Raw genomic sequence first — 19613 nt, 5'->3', positions numbered from 1 at the left:
GAGGGTGTAGTTTTTTGTGTTATCTTTGAAATAAGTTTTATAGAAAGATGTAAAAATAATTTTCATTGGTAGTTGATTATAGAGAAAATGAAAAAGAGAGTAAATTGAATGCACTTTGCATTTAATTTTCCTTTGGAAAAGATATTTTTTGAAAAAACATATAAAAATTGGTCTTTTTTGCTTATAATTTGGGATAGAAAATTGATTTTTTTTTGCTTATAATTTAGGAGGGAGGGAGTATTTTTGAACCCTTTGAGCTAAAACTATTGCCAAAACAAGTTTCTCAGCAGGTTATGCCCGGGATTCGCATTATGTTATTGGATCCAACCAAAGTATCGTTTAAAATGCATTTTATCAAGCCAAAGATTGTGCGGCTTAATGTGCATGATATTCTTTGGATACAACAGAGCTGGCCTTTTAAAATGCAATGTCAATGTTGCTGGGATGTTTTTACTGGTTCTACAATGCGAATTCACGAATCCAGGGATGTTTTTACTGGTTCTACAATGTGCTTCAAACATTGCCCTTCGCAGTTGAGAAAGGTAGTATGAATGATTGCTTTATAAGTAGTTGTTTCAGTTTGTAAAGTACTTCTGCATTCTATTCAAAGAATAATGTAAATTATTCCACCGATCAAGATAGAATCTGTCAAATTGTTCCATTCAAACTCAGGTTAAAGTGGAGAGAGTTAGTATCAAGCGTTTCATCAAGTTATAAATTGTACTGATCTCCCGATTCTTAATAAAATGCAGTGAACAAAAACTTATTCCACGTATATTCATTTCATTTACTAGATTTTCTTCAAGTTCAAGGTTAATAGATTAAATGCAATAAAAATTAACATTGTAATTATATGAGATAACCAAGTCCACACACACAGTGTTGAATATAATATTTCATTAACAGCCAATACTGTGGCAAACAACATTCCATCATTGAACTGTCTAAACAGAAAAATAGTTTCTCAAAATTTAAAAAGAAACAACAATCCTTGAGGTTACTAAAAAATCATCCCACAATCCTGCTGACCTTATCACCTGAATCTGCAACCAAATATCCAATGTTAACAGTTAGATAGAGTAAACAACACAGAGACATGCATGCTGCTAGACCAGAGAAGAAGCCCTATTTATAAAATTGCAAAATTAAAAACTATTAAAAAAATAAGAACAGAACTTAAGCAGTTATCATAGACAAAAGTAAGTTGTAATCTACAGATAGACCAGAGAAGAGGCCCTCTTTAAAAAATTGCAAAATTAACAACACTATTACAAAAAATCAAGAATTGAACTTAAAACAGTTATGCTCATTAACGTTGTTTATTCTAGGCATAGTAAGTCATAACCTTCTGATAGAATTCCAAACAATAAACTATGTTTCTAAATTTCCATACAACTGCCACATTTTTCAGATCAGATATGCACATTATATTTACCATGATTTAGAACCATATATAGTTCTCCTGATAGCTAGCATGTGCCAGTACAAAGACCGCATAACTCTGAGGTATAAGAACCTCGTAATAAGACAAAGTGCAGCACTATATTAAATGTCAACACCAAGAACTGATGTCTGTCTACATGAAGAACTGATTCTCTGCTTTCAGACGTTTGTTAATAATAACTATTTTGATTTGCACATAAGACTATTTGTTGATTTATTCATATGAAAAATACGCTAGAAGTTTTAAACATGTGCCCCATCAAATGACAAAATGCATGAAAAACACAGGAGAAAGTTCAATAATGCTTCATAGAAAGATGAGATGAAAAAGAAAAACGCAAAAACAATTCAAAAAGCATCCAGGACATGGGTTTACCTCATATGTTACTTGGGTACATAAATACTCTTACGCGAGATCCCTGCAATGCATCCACACTCAAAAAGTCAAGATAACGTTATTAAACACAATTAATAAGAATAAAAATGTGTTGGTAAATTATTACCATTGATTTGGGAGGAAGATTTGATTTGAATTTGGCACGAACAATACCACTGTTACCATGAGGCCTTGTAACCTTGCCCCATATGCAACGGTAATGGGTTCCGTTCTTCTTCACCTTGGCCTTGTAGATATATGCCATTTTCTTGCCGGCATACCAAGCTACCTCTTCCTTGGTGTTCACTCCTTCAATTTGGACCAGAGATGTGTTTGGGTACTGGTTTACTTTGGATCTAAAAAACAGCATAAAACAGTAAGTATTAAGCCAAAGCATCTAACCAGACATTTTCATAAACCAAACATAAAATAAAACAGATAACATTAGAAAAGTTTACCTTTTGTATCCAAGGATTGTACCCCTCACGTAAAGCCTAATACAAATTGAACAAGAAAGTATATATTAGCTTGTTTTATATATTTGATAAAATAAATATACATAAAAAATAAGATAGATACACAGACTGATCTTTGAGTAAAAGACACAAAAACATATTTGGTCATAAGAAATCAAATTATCAATTCAGTAGCACATACTAGAGTGAAGACCCATTTTCGTCCCACAATATTTTGCGACCCAATTTAATCCCTAACAAAAATAAAACCAAAAGTAGCCCAGAGATCTTCATACTAGCGACAAATTAGTCCAGTTATAAAAATGTCGGGGACCAGGTTCAGTTTTCATTTTTGTCAGGATTAAATATAGCTGCTAAAAAATTGGGAGGACCAACATAGGCCATCACTCCACAAAGTATTAAGGGCATGTTTGGATAAACTGCTTATTTGCAGCTTATAGCACAAGCACTTATCATGAGAACATAAAGCTATTTTTATAGAAAAGGAAAAAATAAAGGTAAATTATTTTTGTATATGCTATGAGATAGGTTTTATTTAAGAAAACTCTTAGTCAACAAAAAAAAAAAAAAAGAAAAGAGAAGTAGGTGATATTTGAGAACTTGTGAAAATCAGCTGGGAAAAAGTCTGTGATAATTGCCATGAGCTGTTTTCACAAGTTCTCCAAACAACAGTCTCACAAAAACTTATGTTGGTGGATAAGCTCAAATAAGCCAATCCAAACAGGCATTAGACATCAGTCACAAATCAAATCAAAATAGTCTAAAACATTTCTCAAGCAACAAATTGATCTCGATGTTTTTTCTTAATACCAGTCTATAAACTAAAAATAAAACTATTCGAATCCCTTATTAACTGCATGCTAATGTTTGAATGGTAGTAACTAGCTATAGCCAAATGAATTAAAACAATGATAATTACTACTAAACTAAAGATCAAAAACATATACGATGATGATGAAAATACAAATAAAAATGGCTGAAACGAAGAGTACCTGACACGCTCTCCTTGACGTCCCTTCACCATCTTCACAGCAGCAGCAAACGCCCAAAATCCCGACACGGATTAGGGTTTTATTATACCCGAGGTTTTCTGGGCTTCTATCATGGACGGTTTGGCCCAGTAACTACTTTTTTATGAAATTTGGCCCAAACTTTCAAATATGTAAACAATTGCTTTTCTGACTTCCAAAAGTTCCTGATAACACACGGAAATATCCAAAATACCCCCGACGGTAGTTAACTTGGTCATTTCCATGTGTTATCATGAACTTTTGACAGTCAAAACAGCAACAGTCAAATATGTATCCTTTATTATAAAAGCCTAACTTGATGTGCTGGCACTTTAGCCCTAATCACTCCTTCTTTTCCCTCCCTAATCACGTCATTAATGCTAATCTCACCTGCCAACTGCACACTTCATCTCAGCCGTTCATTTTATGACTTTCATGTGCTTGGACAAACCAATCAGAATCTTTGCTTTTCCACATCTCTGTCTCTCTCTCTCGCATTCTCTCTAATATAAATTTTGATAAAGAAAATCAGAATGTATTTTGATGTTTATAATGATTTGTGTCACTAATACTTTCTATTTAGTGTTTTAACATAACGAAAATCAGCATGTATTTTAATGTTTATAGACTATGGTTTATCTATTTTTTCTTCTGACATGTTTTCTACATGGATTCATATTGATATAAATATGTACTTATTGCATTAGATGATGAATGATGCAGATCTATTTTGTTCTTGCATTCAATATGTGGTTTTAAGGTTCCCTCATTCCATTTTAATTTGAATTTTTATGCAGATCAACAGCTTCTATAATCTATGGTTTTGATATCTTACTTTTTAAAATGACATCTCTAACTTTGATAATTTTCTGTTGTCTATCAATTTCATAAAGTGTGTGTTTTCTGATTGATAAAAATTAATCTGTAAAAATTCTGTTGTCTATCAATTTCATAAAGTGTGTGTGTTTTATAGTTAGTGATTAAGTTTGATTGTAGTATGTTTTTCTTTGCTTACCCTAGAAGAGTGTTCCGGCTTTGGTTTTTTGAGGTGTGTTATGGCTGCAATTTTCGTTGCAGCTTTGGATCTGTCTTAAGGTGTGTTAAGGTTGTTATTCTACAAACCAAACAAGGTTTTCTGTCAAAACCTTGCTCTTCTTCTTTTCTTCAAAGGTTATATATCCTAATAATGAATAACAAGTAATCCAAATGCTTCGGACTTGCTGTAGCTGGTCATCGCAGTTGGGTATTCTCTGTTTGAAAACATCAAGGTATGATGCTTATCACTTATATTATCTGTTTGTTTTGCTTTGATGTGATCAAAGGCAATTAACATATATTTATTTGGTCTCCCCGTTTTGAATTCGATAATATGTACTTAGTTGATAAAAACCACTTATAACAATGTCCTTCACTATCTTTTTAGGAAGATATATAATGGTTGATGCAGCAGGATACTTATAAGTGAATTTGAACATCGAAATGTACTCAAAAATGGAAGTTGCGTTGAGCTTGAAAAACTACGAGACTAATACAAATCTCTTTGTTAATTGTTGTTTATTGTTGTGATTTTGATTTTCCCTTTTCACATGTTCAGTGCCGATGAATATTCAAGATTACTATGAAGTGTCTATGTATAAAATTACGGTGAAACTGTGTACATTTCATATAGAATTTGATATCTCAAATGTAAGCAAGCATTTTATATACGTGTATGATTTTGTTAATGGTATTGATTCTGGTGTACACATTGAATGATTTTGATAAGTGGTTGTGTAGCATTCACAAAATGATTTTGATATGATGCAATTTTATGCTCATTGCTGAGAATTGTTTGATCTTTGGATGAGAACGTCTCATGATATTTTGAAGCTGTTATCATATGTTTTGCTTTTAGACATGCCTTATGTCATTCATGTCTCAATAGAGAGTCATTCATGTCTCAATAGAGTAAGAAAATACATGATATTATGACAAATAATTTTCTATTAGACATGTATATGGACTGCATCAGAATTGTAGACCATTTAAAGCACATGGTTGCTGCCATGTTGACACCATATTTTGAGGTAACTGGAGGGCTTATGAAGTTAAATTTTCTAGAAGTTGCCCTCTTCAATTGGTACTCATCGAGCTATATAGGCATATAGTTCGATTAAGCCAAGAACTAACATGTTAAAAAAAAAAATCCAAGAACAACAATGAACTCATAAAGGTGCACTGCTTCATTGCAATCACTCCTTTTGGTTCTGAACTTAACAAGATTGCTTCAAGTTGTGTTCCAAAGCTTATAGTTAATACAACTTTTATTTATCTTTTATGTAAAAATGGATCAGCTTTCATTTCAAACAAGCATTTTCTTTTTTGTATTCATTATAATAATTAGCATTTGTCACACTGATTGTACCAAGATTGAATCATAATATGATGGACGAAAAAAGTGAAAAGATATCTTCAAGATATGGCGTTTCAATTCAAGAAAATTCACACTGATATTAAATTTATATGTTGTAATTCAAATTCATTCGAAGAAGCCAAGATTTCTTCAAGAAAAGACTTTTTAGTGAATTATTTCAAGCTAGCATTCGAAACAAAAGTATTTATATGACTTAAAATTATGAGTAATGATATTTCGACAACCATTTGATGACAACTTTTGTTGACGATCATATTTGTCTCTCTTTTCATTGGTCAAAACGAATATAGAGAGAAGGGTAAAGGAAGAGAGTGGATAAGTACATCACGTTAGTATGATAGAAAAAGTTGTCCAAAAGTTGTCATAAAATGGTTGTACAGATATCATTTCTCTAAAGTTATATAGGACGGAAGATTAAAATCACTTGCAGATAACGACGATAAACTACTCTATTTATGTACGTCACAATGTCAGATTAATTTGTTTATATTTTTATGTCAACAATAAACTGAAGTGATGACAAGTTGTTTAATCAATTATGTCATTCTTAAATGTGTAAAATTTCCATTTTAAGGGGGAATTTTGTGGTAAACTTATTGTGTTCCATATCATATATTTTATTAATTTGGATGTCATATAATATAGTTTAGAGAAATACTAACGACACTCTCTTCTGAACACTCTGTTAATAACAAATTAAATATCAATCGTTATAAAATACTAGAGTGTTTAACTCTATCAGACCCGTGCGATAGCACGGGTCAAGAGTCTAGTATGATTATTGAATGATGGTATATTATATTCCTAGTAAATATTTTACTACTTAGCACTGCAATTAGACGAGTAAGATCCTCACTATTTGCTTAAAATAAATGGATAATGACATTTACTGAGTTTTTTTTAGGGAACATTTATTGAGATATAGATATAAAAAAGTAGATTGTGGTCATACGTTGAGTGGGTCCCACCACTATTTTTTTTATAAAAACTTCATTGTGTTTTTATCTCTTCAAATATTATAAATGGAAAGGGCACTAAATGGAGAGGATCTTGTCTCGTAGTTAGACTGTTGTTGACAGAAGTGAGACATAGCTTTAGATAAAAGTTTAAACCTATCAGGTTAGTGTTGATGGATGTGATTTGGTAACTTTTAATACAATGGGGTTTTGATTTTATCTTGATTAATTGAAGATTTAATTTAATATTTTTAATGGTCATGTAAGGCTTTTTGTAACATATATAGATGAAAAATGAAGTTTGGTATAACAATTTTAAGTATAAAGAACCAACTTGCAGTAAAAAAAAACTTATAAAGCTCTTCCATGAAATTATAGATGAAGTTACAGGGTTTTGATATAATTATGCCAAACTTTAAAAAAAAATTAGAAAGTGAATTGAATTGGATTGGATTAAGATTTTAAAAGACTATTTTACAAACAAAACAAAAAAAACTTAGAAGGTTTTAAAGTACTTTCTAGGATAGTGTTGATTTTTAATATTTTATTAAAAGAAATTTTCAATAAGGATTTATTAATTTTAATTTTAATGAATTTGCAACACGAACTTTTACGATTTGAAAGTAAATTATATTTTTTTCGAGGGGGAAAGACGAACATTAACGTGTCCGTCAATATTGTTCCTATTTTTTTTTTGACAAAATATTGTTTCTATTATAGTGTGACAATTATTGTTTTAATAATATTTTTTAAAAATAATTTAAATAATATTATAAAAAGAATAAATAGTTAATAAATTAGTTTAAATGAAGAAGAAAAATAGATGAAAAAAGTCACACTAAAACTATATACTACCATCTTCTTTGTATATATATGGGTATAGAAAGTGTTTTATTCAAATATATTTGTTTTTTTTTATTTCACCTAATGAGCGTTGCGCTGTCGTTTTTTTTTTTTTTTAAAGAAAATATGTTTGTAGCATTTCATTAATAATAAGAAATTCAATACAATTGGGTATATGAAAATAAACAACGGGACTAGTTAGTAGTGTGGCTTCTCTTGCAAGAACATGATCAATCCTGTTCGCTTGTCGCCTAACAAACTCCACCCTAGAGTTGGTGAACAAAGAACTGAACAGAGACCGACATGATGAGATAATGCGCCCTCGTCTCGATTAGCATGATCGGATATATCATTTTGTATGTTGTGTTGTGCAGAATAGCTTGTTTTCTCAGCTTGTTGAGGTGTTTGTTTTGTTTAGATCGTCTATCTATATCTACTTCAAATTTTTAAAATTCAATCAATTATAACTTACCGCTATATATCCAAAGACATAAGGGACCAATCCCTGGTACCAACTCACCAACATTATTGCACTCAAAATTCAAATACCCTCATCTTGCACTCAGACTCAACACGCTCCCAAGTGTCACACCCTTGTACAACACACAAAGCACTTCAACTTTGCTGCTAATTCTTCCAATTGATAAATGCTACAACACCTTGTATCTTTCCATCCTAAAACTTGCACACTTAGAGCAGACACTTAAACTGACAAATAAGAGCCTCTGGTGTGCTTGAACTGAACTTACACTAGTTATACCATTATTTTACTAAACTGAAACTAAGTACCTAATGAGCAGATAACAATTCAAATAAAAGAGCATAAATAACTCCTAATTCTTATTTTCAACAAGAAAAAAAAAAACTCAACTCTCATTTCTATGAGTTACCAGGGACTCGAAAATAAAGTCCAGTATTGTTCACTTGGAATTGTCATGTAATCATCTGCTTCATCCCCATTCTATATGTGGCAACATCAATAATTTTATATAGATGTCCAACAATTTTATATTAGGAGACAAATTGTTCACGTTTTTACAAGTATATGACAATTCCATATCCATGACCCTCTACCAAATTATATTTCCGATGCTATGAATATTAAAACTATGTGATTTTAGTAATAAAAAAAACTCCATCTACAAATGTAGATGAGTAGGTGTGTTGTATATACGGAACTTCTATAAACAGATGAATTTTATTTTAGAACGGGGTCATTTAAATGAAGCGTTTCAGGAACAAAAAAAAAATATCATTTAAATTACACACATATTTTATTAATATAATACACATTTACTTTTTATAGGGGATAATACATAATTTATAGAGAGTAAATTTATATATAAATGATATAGAGATTATTTTTAAATATTACATCAAAAATAATGTATTTTCCATTTGCTTAAAATTAGTAAAAGATCTTTTGTATTTTTCTTTCTTCTATTAACAATAATTTTTTTCAAAATACAATAAAAAATATTTTCATTAAGTATAAAAATTATTTTAAAAAATGGAACTTTGAAAAATATCTTGTTTTTTACGTTGAAAAATATCTTACACAAACAATAAAATATCAAACATGAACTTTTTATTCTAAAAATAATAATATTTCTCCTCAAATAATCTAAAACAAACACCCTCCAAATTTTACTCGCTATTATAAAGGGAAATATTTTCTGAAGGTAATAAATAAATCGTTTTTTTAAACAAGTCTTTACCTTTGAAGTGATTAATATAGTCATTTGATGTCAGTGTAGTATATAGTGCCACCTTTTTAGAACTATTTTTTATTTTAAGGAATGGAACTATTTAATACTATCCTAAAATAAAAAGTCCTGATTGGGTATGTATTACTTTTTTTAAAACTAACATCTGTTGTTTTGTCCATGCATGAGTTGAAGTGGTTAATATTAAAAAGACAAATAGATAATAGATATGTAAAGTGATAATAGTTATTAAAAACTTTGACAAAAAAAAAAATATAGTTATTAAAAACTCAAACTCGTTGGTGGAAGAATTGATGCCAGAATATTTTATCTAACAATTTTAACATTAAGCAAGACATGGTAACTTATACTCCCTCCGTCCCGGAATAACTGATCCATTTTCTAAAAAAAATGTCCCAAAATAACTGACCAATTTCAATTTTCAATACAACTTTCATCATTCCCAATACAATATAACACTAAATAATACTACTTTTATCATTCCTAATACAATATATTCCACTTTCCCCTTTATTTATACATTTTTCTTAATATGTGTGAAAAATAAAATTGTGCCAATTAAATTGGGACGGAGGGATTAAATCAAGACTTTCCTTAAGGGGGTAAGAGTAAATTATGTGTAAAAATGTGCTATATATCCTGTTATTTACTAGACTAGATAACTATAAAGAAGGGGGTAAGAGTATATATATCCATTGAGAGTGCTAAAATAAGAAGAGTAACGCGGTAAATAGTTGTAAAGTACTATGAGAAAACGTCCCATTTAATTCGGATTCAAATTTCATGTTTGAATATTTAGTGGTGTGCGTACGTATAAGAGAGAGAGAGAGAGAGAGATTTGAACAGACACGACGTTAACAAATCGACAACCTTCCTTGTGTTGGGGCAGACACAGAGAAAAATATACACAAAAATCTAGGGTTTCCAAATTACTATCATTCTTCCCTCCAAACCAAACATACACCCCCCTTCTTCTCCGTTTCCTCAACCACACTTCTTCAAGGTATTTCTTTCTCTTCCCTTTTATTCATTCTCCTCTTAATATTATTATTTACCTCTGTAAAAATTCCTATGTTTTTTTTTTTTATCCTTAATTATAAAACTACATAAGGTAAAACCAGAAGCATCATTTCACACACACCCTCAATTTCCATTTTTCATTGTAGTTATATTTTAATAAATTACTATAATTGTTCGATTTGAAATTTGAGTTAATTAATTTATTGTTATTTATTATCATGTACAGATTTGTGTTCAATTGGGGAAGAAAAGAAGGTGTTTGGCAAGGAGGGAGGTACAAGTTCAAAATTCAAAACCGTTGAAGATTTATTTCTTTATTTTGCACTTGATTGATAATTCAAAACACGTTGTGGTTTGAATGCATTGTTATTATATTACATTTACATGGATTTGGATTCTTCTGATGATTCTATAAATACAAAAATTTGCAAATGTCGCGACTGCAATTGCGAATGTGGTTGTTCCGAACGATGTTCCAAGAATTGGATCCGTTCGGTGAAACGGAAACACCATGAAATGGAAAAGGTGGGGAAATTGAACGGTGGTGGTGATGGCGTTGTTCGCGTTGAAATTGGGGAGGAATGTGTGGCTTTACGTGAAGCGGTTAGTAGTCAACAGAAAGCGATTCAAGATTTGTGTTCTGAATTGGAAGAGGAAAGGAACGCTGCTTCGTCCGCGGCGAATGAAACAATGTCGATGATATTGAGATTGCAGACTGAGAAGGCTGAGCTTGAGATGGAAGCGCGACAATTTAAACGTTTTGTTGAGGAGAGGACGTGTCATGACCAGCAGGAGCTTTTAGCTTTAGAGGAATTGTTGTATAAAAGGGAACAAGTGATACATTCACTTACGTGTGAAGTTCAGGCTTATAAGCATAGAATGCTGAGTTATGGCTTGACTGAGTCAGAGGTAGAAGGTGGTGATTATGAATTTCCACCTTATGAGTATCCTCCTTTGAAATGTAATGTAATGCATGTTTCTGCGGATGCTGATGATGATGATGATGTTTTTGATGTTGATGTTGAGAAGTATGTGTTTGGGGAAACTCCAAGGGATCGTTTGAGGAATTTGGAGAATAGAATATCTCAAATGGAGAAAACCCCAACTTATAGTCAGATGGATGGGGATTTCAATGGGAAGAATGTTATAGAGAAGGTGATAGTTGGACATTCTCCTAGTACGAATAAACATTCGAGGAAATTTTCATGTGACTCGTCGTCGTTTGGCCCTGAGTTTGTGTCGGATTCTCCAAGGCTCAATGGTAGCTTTAGGAAGAGGAATAATAATAATGGGTCAGGGGATTTCTCCAATTTTAAGAAGGTAGATAATTTGTCCGAGGCTGGTGATAATATGACGGACAGAATTTACACTATTGACTCTGAATTCAAAAGCGGACCTGGTGCTTTTGATGAATATGTAACAACTCCTAGGGAGTTTGGAAATCAGGGTGATTTTGAAGATCCTTATGTAAAGAAGCTTTACATGAGGCTTCAAGCACTTGAGGCGGACAGGGAATCAATGAGGCAGGCAATCATTTCGATGCGTGCCGATAAAGCACAGCTTGTTTTGCTCAAGGAAATAGCTCAACATTTGTGCAAAGAGATGCCAGAACAGAAGAGAGTTAATGTGAGATCCTTTGTTGGCGGCTTCACATTCTTCACAGTTTTTAAGGTAATTTAATTGCAGATGGTGCAGGTAGACTCGTATACTTTTTAGTTTGCCCATTTTTCAGCCCAAGGTTCGATTGAGATGATTGTTATTTGTTTCATTCATCTTAACCAACAATACTTATTCTGTTTCATCTTTCTTTTGTGTACAGTGGGTTGCATCGATTGTTTCCTGGAGAAAGAGAGGTCATCAAATCAAGTAAGTAGTCAGTGGTTACAGTCTTTGTTTCAAAATGTATGGACCTCACCTAGTATGATAAGTAGTCGGCTGAAGTGAGCAAAATCAAGCATTAGTATAATATTCTCACAACTATCTTAGCCATAAACCATTGAAAGAAAACAATAGTTTAGAATTCAAACAGCTTTTACTGATAATGCATACCAGGCAATCTATATTTCTTAAGGTTCTTTAATTTCCTATGAAATTTCAATGCATCATCCTATGATATTATACATGTTAAATACTCATCATACACTGTGTTAAACGTTTGACACAACCATAATCTCTTAAAAAATTAGTTTCTAATTTGCAGCAATGCCAAGTAATGGATAATTAATTTCAAGGGGGAGAAAATCTGTTATTGATTTTAGTGGAGAAATGGTGATTACTGATTAAGGTTTACTGTTGAATACTGACACAGTTTCTATGGAATGCCTTTTGGACTGACTAACGTGTACAATGGAAATCTAAGCATATCCTTATATTGGCCTCTCAAACAAACATTTTCTATAACTAACATAGTTGTTGTTTTGTATCTAGCAACTATGATAGGTAGCATTTTCTATAAGTAACAAAGTTGTTGTGTTGTATCTAGCAATTATGTTTATCTATCATTTTCCTATAGTGAGTTTAGAGGGTACAATTACTGTTTTTTTAACCTGTGAAAAAAAGAGAGCAAGCGATTGAGTATTTGACAAAAATATTTTACTGTCTGAACTCCTTGTGACTGTAGGTATATGTTTGGGCTACCATCTAGCAACACTGGCTTACTAATGCTCCTTGACAAAGGACATCATGTAAGGTCGTGGAGATATGTTTCAAGAATGCAATTGGGAGATTAGATCACAGGCTAGGATCATATGTGGGAGCACCAAATGAAACTTCATCGCACTGCTACGATATTTATTTCTTCTTTTTTCCCCCTTAGATTTTTCTCTCAAGAGTGATGCTTTGTGCGGTGTTTTCTGTTGTATGAAATTGAATGTAATATTGTAATTTGTTGGTTGATCTGTGAAACATGGTTATGATTTGGCATTTGAGCATTCTCTCTCGTATGCTTGGTTATAGTTGAGAATGTATATATACCATTAGACAGTCCTCTCATGTACATGCCATGCTGTAAGTGTCCTCACTTCTTCGTACATTATACTTATTTTTCTAAAGTTCAATCCTAGAAAGTTGCAGCGCTGTTTGTTGAGTCAATGGATTGTGTTGGGAATGCATCATCTATCAATATACAAAATGGCTATAACTTTGATCAACTTGTGCTGACAAAATGAATTAGCATCTGTTTTTTCCCCAACTTTTTATTTTCGAGTAATGATCATGAGATTTTTTTGCAATCATTTTTGTCAACCTTCCAGTTTTTTGAAAAGACCCCTAGGTAATCCAAAGTTAGGTTGGAGGGGTATTAGATTTGGATTTAAAAGGATTGTTTCGACATTAAAGCTTTGTGGATGTTAAAAGAATGTAAGAATGCATTTACTTATAAGATTTTATTACAATCCATGGATTTTAATGAATTTATAAAATTATAAAGACCCTAAATTCTAGCTTCATCTCCTCTCAAGTAACAGTTATCTACACACTAGAAGCTATAAACTGATCATCTATGAATCGACATCTTATTCTTCTTGTTATTGGATTTTAACAATTAAGTTCAAGGTTATGGCTTGTAAAAAAAAAGTTCAAAGTTATGGTTTTGTATAATAGGTGTTTGAGAAGTACAAGTTTTTCTCCATCAAGCACAAGGGACACAAGTTTTTATAAGAACTAGAAGTTAAGAAAAAAAAATTAGACGAACTAAAACGAAAAGTTAATATATTTATATGAATAAAAACATATTTAATCCTTAAAAATATACTCCCTCCGTTTCAAAATGAGTGTCGCTTTAGCCAAAAAAATTTGTTTCAAAATGAGTGTCGCTTTCAGTTTCCAATGCAATAATAACTTTTTCTTTTCAATTGTACCCTCCAATTAATATTCTGCACACTACTTCCAAAGTATTACTTTTAAAACTAACCAATAGTTAATAAGGATAATTTGGTAAAATAACCATTCTCTTTCTTTTAATCATTGCATTTCTTAATATGTGTGTAAACACCTAAAACGACACTCATTTTGAAACGGAGGGAGTAGTTTTTGTTGCGTAATTGTTACATTGGGGAATGTTTGGTATCAAAATGGTGTTATTTTCCAAAAAACTAAAGTAGTATTTCCAAGCTTCTATAGACAGTCTTATATGCGCACAACACAACTGCGCCTCCAGAGTCCAGCCACCATACCAAACCAAAGTCAGCAATCTGATTACACAAACAATGTTGAGTTTCAGAATGATGAACTTGTTGTCCCGTATCAAAACAAGAACAAAGAAGAAAATCACCAAAAAAAACCGAAACAAAAACCCTCACAAACTCAAAAACCAAAACCCCATTTCTTCCATTACTAAAAACCACTCATCTCTCGTTGAAGAAGAAGAAGACGCCGAAGAATGTTTCGACATCAAAAGCTCTGCCCCGTCACACACCCACGGTGTTCAGCCCTTAGGCAATCTCTATTTCAATCCAGGTTCCATCAACTCCAGAGATACTGGTTTAGGTAATCTTCATACCCTCACTGATGAGCTTGTTCTTGATATTCTAGGGTTTTTAGATGGTAATAGTTTAGGGGTTTTGGCTTGTGTGAGTAAATCGTTTTATGTTTTCACTAATCATGAACCCCTTTGGAGGAATCTTGTGTTGGAGAATTTTGTTGATGGGTTTCAGTATAATGGGTCATGGAAATCTACCTTTGTTGTTTCTAATGGGTACCCTTTGTTTGATATCGGGACTCGCGTTCGGAGTTTTAAAGTTAGAGACTTTTATTCGGATTATCTTTTTCAGAGTTGGTTATGTGCTAATCTTGAAATGAAAGGTGAATGGTTGGAGAGGGATAATATTGTTAGGAAGAGAGGGATTTCGGTTGAGGAGTTTGTGGCGAATTTTGAGGAGGTTAATAAGCCGGTGTTGTTGGAAGGGTGTATTGATAATTGGGATGCATTGAGGAATTGGGATAGAGATTATTTGGTTAAGTTGTGTGGTGATGATGTTAAGTTTTCGGTTGGGCCTGTGGAGATGAAGCTTAAGGACTATTTAGGTTGGGTCTGGATCGTCTTTTCACGTTGATCCAAATTCAACTTCAGCTTGGAATGCTGTGATCAAGGGGTCGAAGAAATGGGTATTGTTTCCTCCCGATGTTATTCCGCCCGGTGTTCATCCTAGCCCTGATGGTGCAGAGGTAGCATCTCCTGTTTCAATAATTGAATGGTTCATGAACTTTTATGCTGCAACAAAGAATTGGAAAAAGAAGCCAATTGAGTGCATATGTAAAGCGGGGGAGGTTATCTTTGTGCCCAGTGGTTGGTGGCATTTGGTGATCAACCTGGAGGAATCAATTGCCATAACACAAAACTACGTTAGCAGGTGAAGATCTCTGTCTTAGTACTTTTAGATTAATAGGTTTATCTTTTTGAATGATATGCTGAATTAAGTAGTCATTTTTTTGTCTGTTAAAGTAATCAAGAGCCTGATTTTATGTGTCCTTTTTTTGTCTGTTAAGTAGTCATTTTTTACATGTTAATAGGTTTGTTAGAATGTTTATTGTTTTAATTCGGATGTTAAAACATCCCTTGGCATCTCAAAATCTGGCTCTTTAGAGTGTCCTTGGACTACATATTTGAAAATTTAATCGGAGTCATTATAATTAGAAATGGTCAGTACATGGTTATTGACTTATTGATTCACAATAGCATGGGTCGATTGCTCATTTTATATTGAGCCACGCCATTGCAGCTTCAATGAATTTCCCTTTATATTTTGAAATGAATATGAGGGAGGAACTGTTATATGTATCCCTACTCCCTAGGTACAATAGCTCACTGATTAGATGCAGTTTAGTGACCTTGAGATATTGGCGCGAACCTTCACAAAGTCGGAGCCCCTTCTAGGAATCACATAATCCTGATGGAAAGTTTTTTTCTCTTTTTTATAGCTAATGCAGATAAATTTCTCATTTAGTGCATGTTTGGAGTCACAGTGAGTTCGATGAAATCACAATGACAACGTGATTTTATTGAAGCTCCAAAGTGCAGCTTTTGCTAAAACCAGTGCGATACACTGATTCTACCGAATTCACTGTCAATCCAAATATGATCGGCTAATGATTTTATCTTCTGATATAATTATTGTAGAGCCGATAAGCACATGTGATACGATGTCTCTTTAACAACAACATGCTTGTACTTTTCTTGCTATTTTGAATACTTATTGGAATCCATGGAACGGACTCGTTATATTAAATACTAAATGACTAATAATTTTATTATTTTTTATTTCATGTGGTTTGAAATCTTTTGGTTTTGTATTTTGTTGGTTGATTGAATAACTTTAACCTCAAACGTTAGCGGTACTTGTTACAGGAGAAATTTGTTAAGTGTCTTGGAGTTTCTTAAGAGGCCGAACGCAAGCACACTGGTATCTGGAACAAAGGATAGAGTAAATTTGCATGATAAATTTAAGAATGCTATTGAGGCTTCTTTTCCTGGAGCAATTGATGAACTGACCCAAAAAGAAGAAGAGAAAAAGATCCAGCAAAGGAAACTTTCCTTCTGGGATTCTGTTGCAGACACCAGAGTGGGAGCTTTCAAGTTCTCCTTCTAAAGAAATTCATACATAGTAGCGACGATTGAAGTTACTGATCCAAATTTGCGGCTGATTATAGAAATCAATTTTGACATTTTGATTAGTTTTTAATTTGTTGTACTCTATTTTTTAGAGGCTATTACAGAAATCCAATTGCATACGTGGACCCTAAAGTCTAGTGTTCCTTTGATTGCTTCAATGTTTTCACTAGCTAAGAAATGGCTGAGTATTTGTTGCAATAAGCGCAAGTCTCTGTATGTTTGATTGATTTTGTGTGATGATATTTTGACAGACCTTTTTTGATTGAAATTGATTTTGGATTAAAGCGAGATAGGCATAAATTGATTTATGTGTGAATATATTAATGCAAAAGTGATTATAATTAATTGATGTTGTTTGGATAGTTTGAATTAAAATTGCTTTTAGATGTGTAATTATCAAAATGTTTGTTTGAATAGTTTGAATTAAAATTGCTTTTAAACATGTAATTATCTAATATTTAAAGGGAAAAGTTAACTTGTGTCCTTAAAGCACAAGTTAATAAATTAAATATAGTAATTTTTTGCTGGAATGTGTGCGTTGAATTTAATTTTTGAATTTGTAATATATTTCATTAATATTAATATAAGCAATTGATGAACTGACCCAAAAAGAAGATCACTTAAATAGTAGTATGAAAATTAATCAAGAATAGATGGAAGACTCTTACTATGTTTGAATTTTTCTCTCTAATTCAATCCGCCCATAATGATAGAAATATAATTTAATTATTTTTCAAGAAAAAACAAATGTACATTAAGGGACTCACCTTGTGTAAGGTCAAGACAAACCAACAATCTCATAGAGGATTTAGAATAGAATTTATGTATAACTTATAACTTGTAGAATTTCTAACTTAAATTCTAGTCGCAACGAGTAGGAGATGTCAAGTGCAATTTGTTATGAACAATCAAACAAGACATTTATCAAATAATAAAAATAAAGACAATAATTATAATTAGGTCTGCTGCCACATTATAAACCAAATAACAACCACCAAAAATAGTTAACATCAAAAGTTTAGAATTATGAACCTTACAAAACCTGGTTCACAATAATAGCAAATAGCAATATTCACAAACTCGGTGAAAGGGGTACTTAATCATCCAAGGGTGACAAAATTTTAAGCAACTTTATGATATGGTTGCTAGTACTTGCGCTAGAGTAGAAGACCTTAAAAAAACACAACAGTGCTTTGGATGAACGATAAGTTTGACAAAATCACAATACCGTTGAAGTTTCAAAGTTTAGTTTTTGCTAAAATAACAATTCATCGTGACTCTGACAATCTCAATGTCAATCCAAATATGTACTAATATTGATAGTAAGCTGGTAGATATGTAGGATAACCATGTTGATGAGGGGCATACATGGGATCATAACTACTGTACTGATAATAGGGCATTGGTGGAGGAAGAGGGTAGAATCTTCCTTGATACCGTGGATAAGCAGAAGACATTGGCATACCCATATGTGCATAATTGTTGCCTTCCTTACTATTAATCCAGCAAAGCTTCACTTTCTTTCCATGTTTGGATGTCATCCTCATAATTTCATTCGAATCTACCTTGCCTGAGATATATATTATCCCTTCCTTTGTATCAAAGTTGTAGCTTAAACCTATATTCCATATCCATATAAAACATAAAGAAGAGTTTATTTCAGATAAAAGAAATAAATATACTTATGTCTCTTTTTTATTTATTGAAAAATAGGTTTCCATTTTAAAAGTGGCATGTTTTACTCTCCTAAATTTACGCTTTTGATATGTTTTTTTTAAGGGTTTTTTTAGGAACCTGATCGGACATATTTAAAAATTAAGGGACATAACACAATACTTTTTAAAAGAGGAAGTGAGACAAAATTTTAGAAATTTTTATAGGACAAAAATATATCTTTAGTCCAAAATAAATATGTTGATAAAAAAATAATGGGAATAAATAAAATTTTCATATCTTGTTATTTTTATAAAGAAAAAGTAGCATATTTTCTCTGCTATGCTTTTTTTTTTTGAGAGATTTTTTCTCCTATGTTTTAAAAGGCTAAAATTCTATTTTTGTCTCCTTTTGAAAGGAATTCTATTTTGAAAACAAAACTTCTATTTTGATCTCTTATATTAAATATAAAATAAAATGTTTTATCTCTATTTTAAAGTGACATATTTTCATCTCCAAGCTTTTAAAATATATCATGTGTGGTTCTTTTTTTTTTTTTTTTGACAAAATCATGTGTGGTTCTTAAAAATCAATTTTAGTACTCTTTTAATATCTACCCCAAAGATCACAAATAACATACTCTAAAAGGTTAAAAAGACATGAACGATAAAATTTTAAAGGACAAATAAATATATTTAATCCATAATAAATATCTAGATTAAAATTAGGAAAAGGATTATAGATAATTTTCATCTCTTATTCTTTTTCATAAAAAATAGGTTTTAGTCTTCCTTTTAAAAGGGTTGATCCAACTCATAACTTTTAACATGCATAGTTTGTGGTTCTTGAAAAAATGATTTTAGTACTCTTTGATGTATATCTAAAGGGACTAAATTTGTGTGTAGTCGGATGGATGTGATTGTCATGCAGCCGATGAGATCTGGATCAAACATTTTAGACTCGATGGATGATTGTGCAATCAATTGCACTCAATCCAAATTGGTATCTAAAGGATCAAGACAACATGTTTTTTTTTTTGGTACAACAAGACAACATGCTCTATGCTTTGTAAAAATAACAACACAAGTA

The 19613-nt window shown here is 32.0% G+C and overlaps 3 protein-coding genes and 1 long non-coding RNA gene across 4 annotated transcripts; 3 read left to right on the top strand and 1 right to left on the bottom strand.

The window, feature by feature from the left end:
- Nucleotides 1–821: 821 nt before the first annotated feature.
- Nucleotides 822–3340, bottom strand: LOC146910917 (large ribosomal subunit protein eL33w). The gene is made up of 5 exons (XM_085725504.1): nucleotides 3288–3340; nucleotides 2278–2313; nucleotides 1947–2175; nucleotides 1820–1862; nucleotides 822–1043 (listed from the first exon to the last, which is right to left on the bottom strand). The coding sequence occupies exons 1-4, from the start codon at nucleotides 3317–3319 to the stop codon at nucleotides 1821–1823; spliced, it is 339 nt and encodes a 112-aa protein (XP_085581630.1). The 5' UTR covers nucleotides 3320–3340; the 3' UTR covers nucleotides 822–1043; nucleotide 1820.
- Nucleotides 3341–3855: 515 nt separating this feature from the next.
- LOC146910916 (uncharacterized) lies at nucleotides 3856–5029 on the top strand. Its single transcript, XR_015018602.1, has 2 exons — nucleotides 3856–4573; nucleotides 4729–5029. It is a non-coding gene; the product is annotated as an uncharacterized LOC146910916 (long non-coding RNA).
- A 5056-nt stretch (nucleotides 5030–10085) lies between these two features.
- Nucleotides 10086–13354, top strand: LOC146910915 (myosin-binding protein 7-like). Its single transcript, XM_085725502.1, has 4 exons — nucleotides 10086–10247; nucleotides 10491–11935; nucleotides 12084–12130; nucleotides 12885–13354. Exons 2-4 carry the CDS (start codon nucleotides 10649–10651, stop codon nucleotides 12991–12993), a joined length of 1443 nt encoding a protein of 480 aa, XP_085581628.1. The 5' UTR covers nucleotides 10086–10247; nucleotides 10491–10648; the 3' UTR covers nucleotides 12994–13354.
- A 1008-nt stretch (nucleotides 13355–14362) lies between these two features.
- On the top strand, nucleotides 14363–17159 carry LOC146910914 (transferring glycosyl group transferase). The gene is given in 3 exon segments (XM_085725503.1): nucleotides 14363–15287; nucleotides 15289–15612; nucleotides 16608–17159. Coding segments are annotated over 3 exon segments (1383 nt in total). The 5' UTR covers nucleotides 14363–14469; the 3' UTR covers nucleotides 16849–17159.
- Nucleotides 17160–19613: the final 2454 nt, after the last annotated feature.

Source organism: Medicago sativa, chromosome 7 (genome assembly GCF_051527215.1).
Source record: "Medicago sativa cultivar Bolivia chromosome 7, Bolivia_mono, whole genome shotgun sequence".
NCBI lineage: Eukaryota > Viridiplantae > Streptophyta > Magnoliopsida > Fabales > Fabaceae > Medicago > Medicago sativa.
The sequence above is the reverse complement of the archived record's forward strand: the minus strand, read 5'-3'. Positions and strand labels throughout refer to the sequence as shown.

Coding starts and splice junctions, on each gene's coding strand:
- LOC146910917 (XM_085725504.1), bottom strand. CDS start 3,319: ATGGTGAAGGGACGTCAAGGAGAGCGTGTCAG. Junction 2,176..2,277: donor ACAATCCTTGGATACAAAAG/GTAAACTTTTCT, acceptor GCTGTTTTTTAG/ATCCAAAGTAAACCAGTACC. Junction 1,863..1,946: donor ATCTTCCTCCCAAATCAATG/GTAATAATTTAC, acceptor GATGCATTGCAG/GGATCTCGCGTAAGAGTATT.
- LOC146910915 (XM_085725502.1), top strand. CDS start 10,649: ATGGATTTGGATTCTTCTGATGATTCTATAAATACAAAAATTTGCAAA. Junction 11,936..12,083: donor CATTCTTCACAGTTTTTAAG/GTAATTTAATTG, acceptor TTTTGTGTACAG/TGGGTTGCATCGATTGTTTC. Junction 12,131..12,884: donor AAGAGAGGTCATCAAATCAA/GTAAGTAGTCAG, acceptor TTGTGACTGTAG/GTATATGTTTGGGCTACCAT.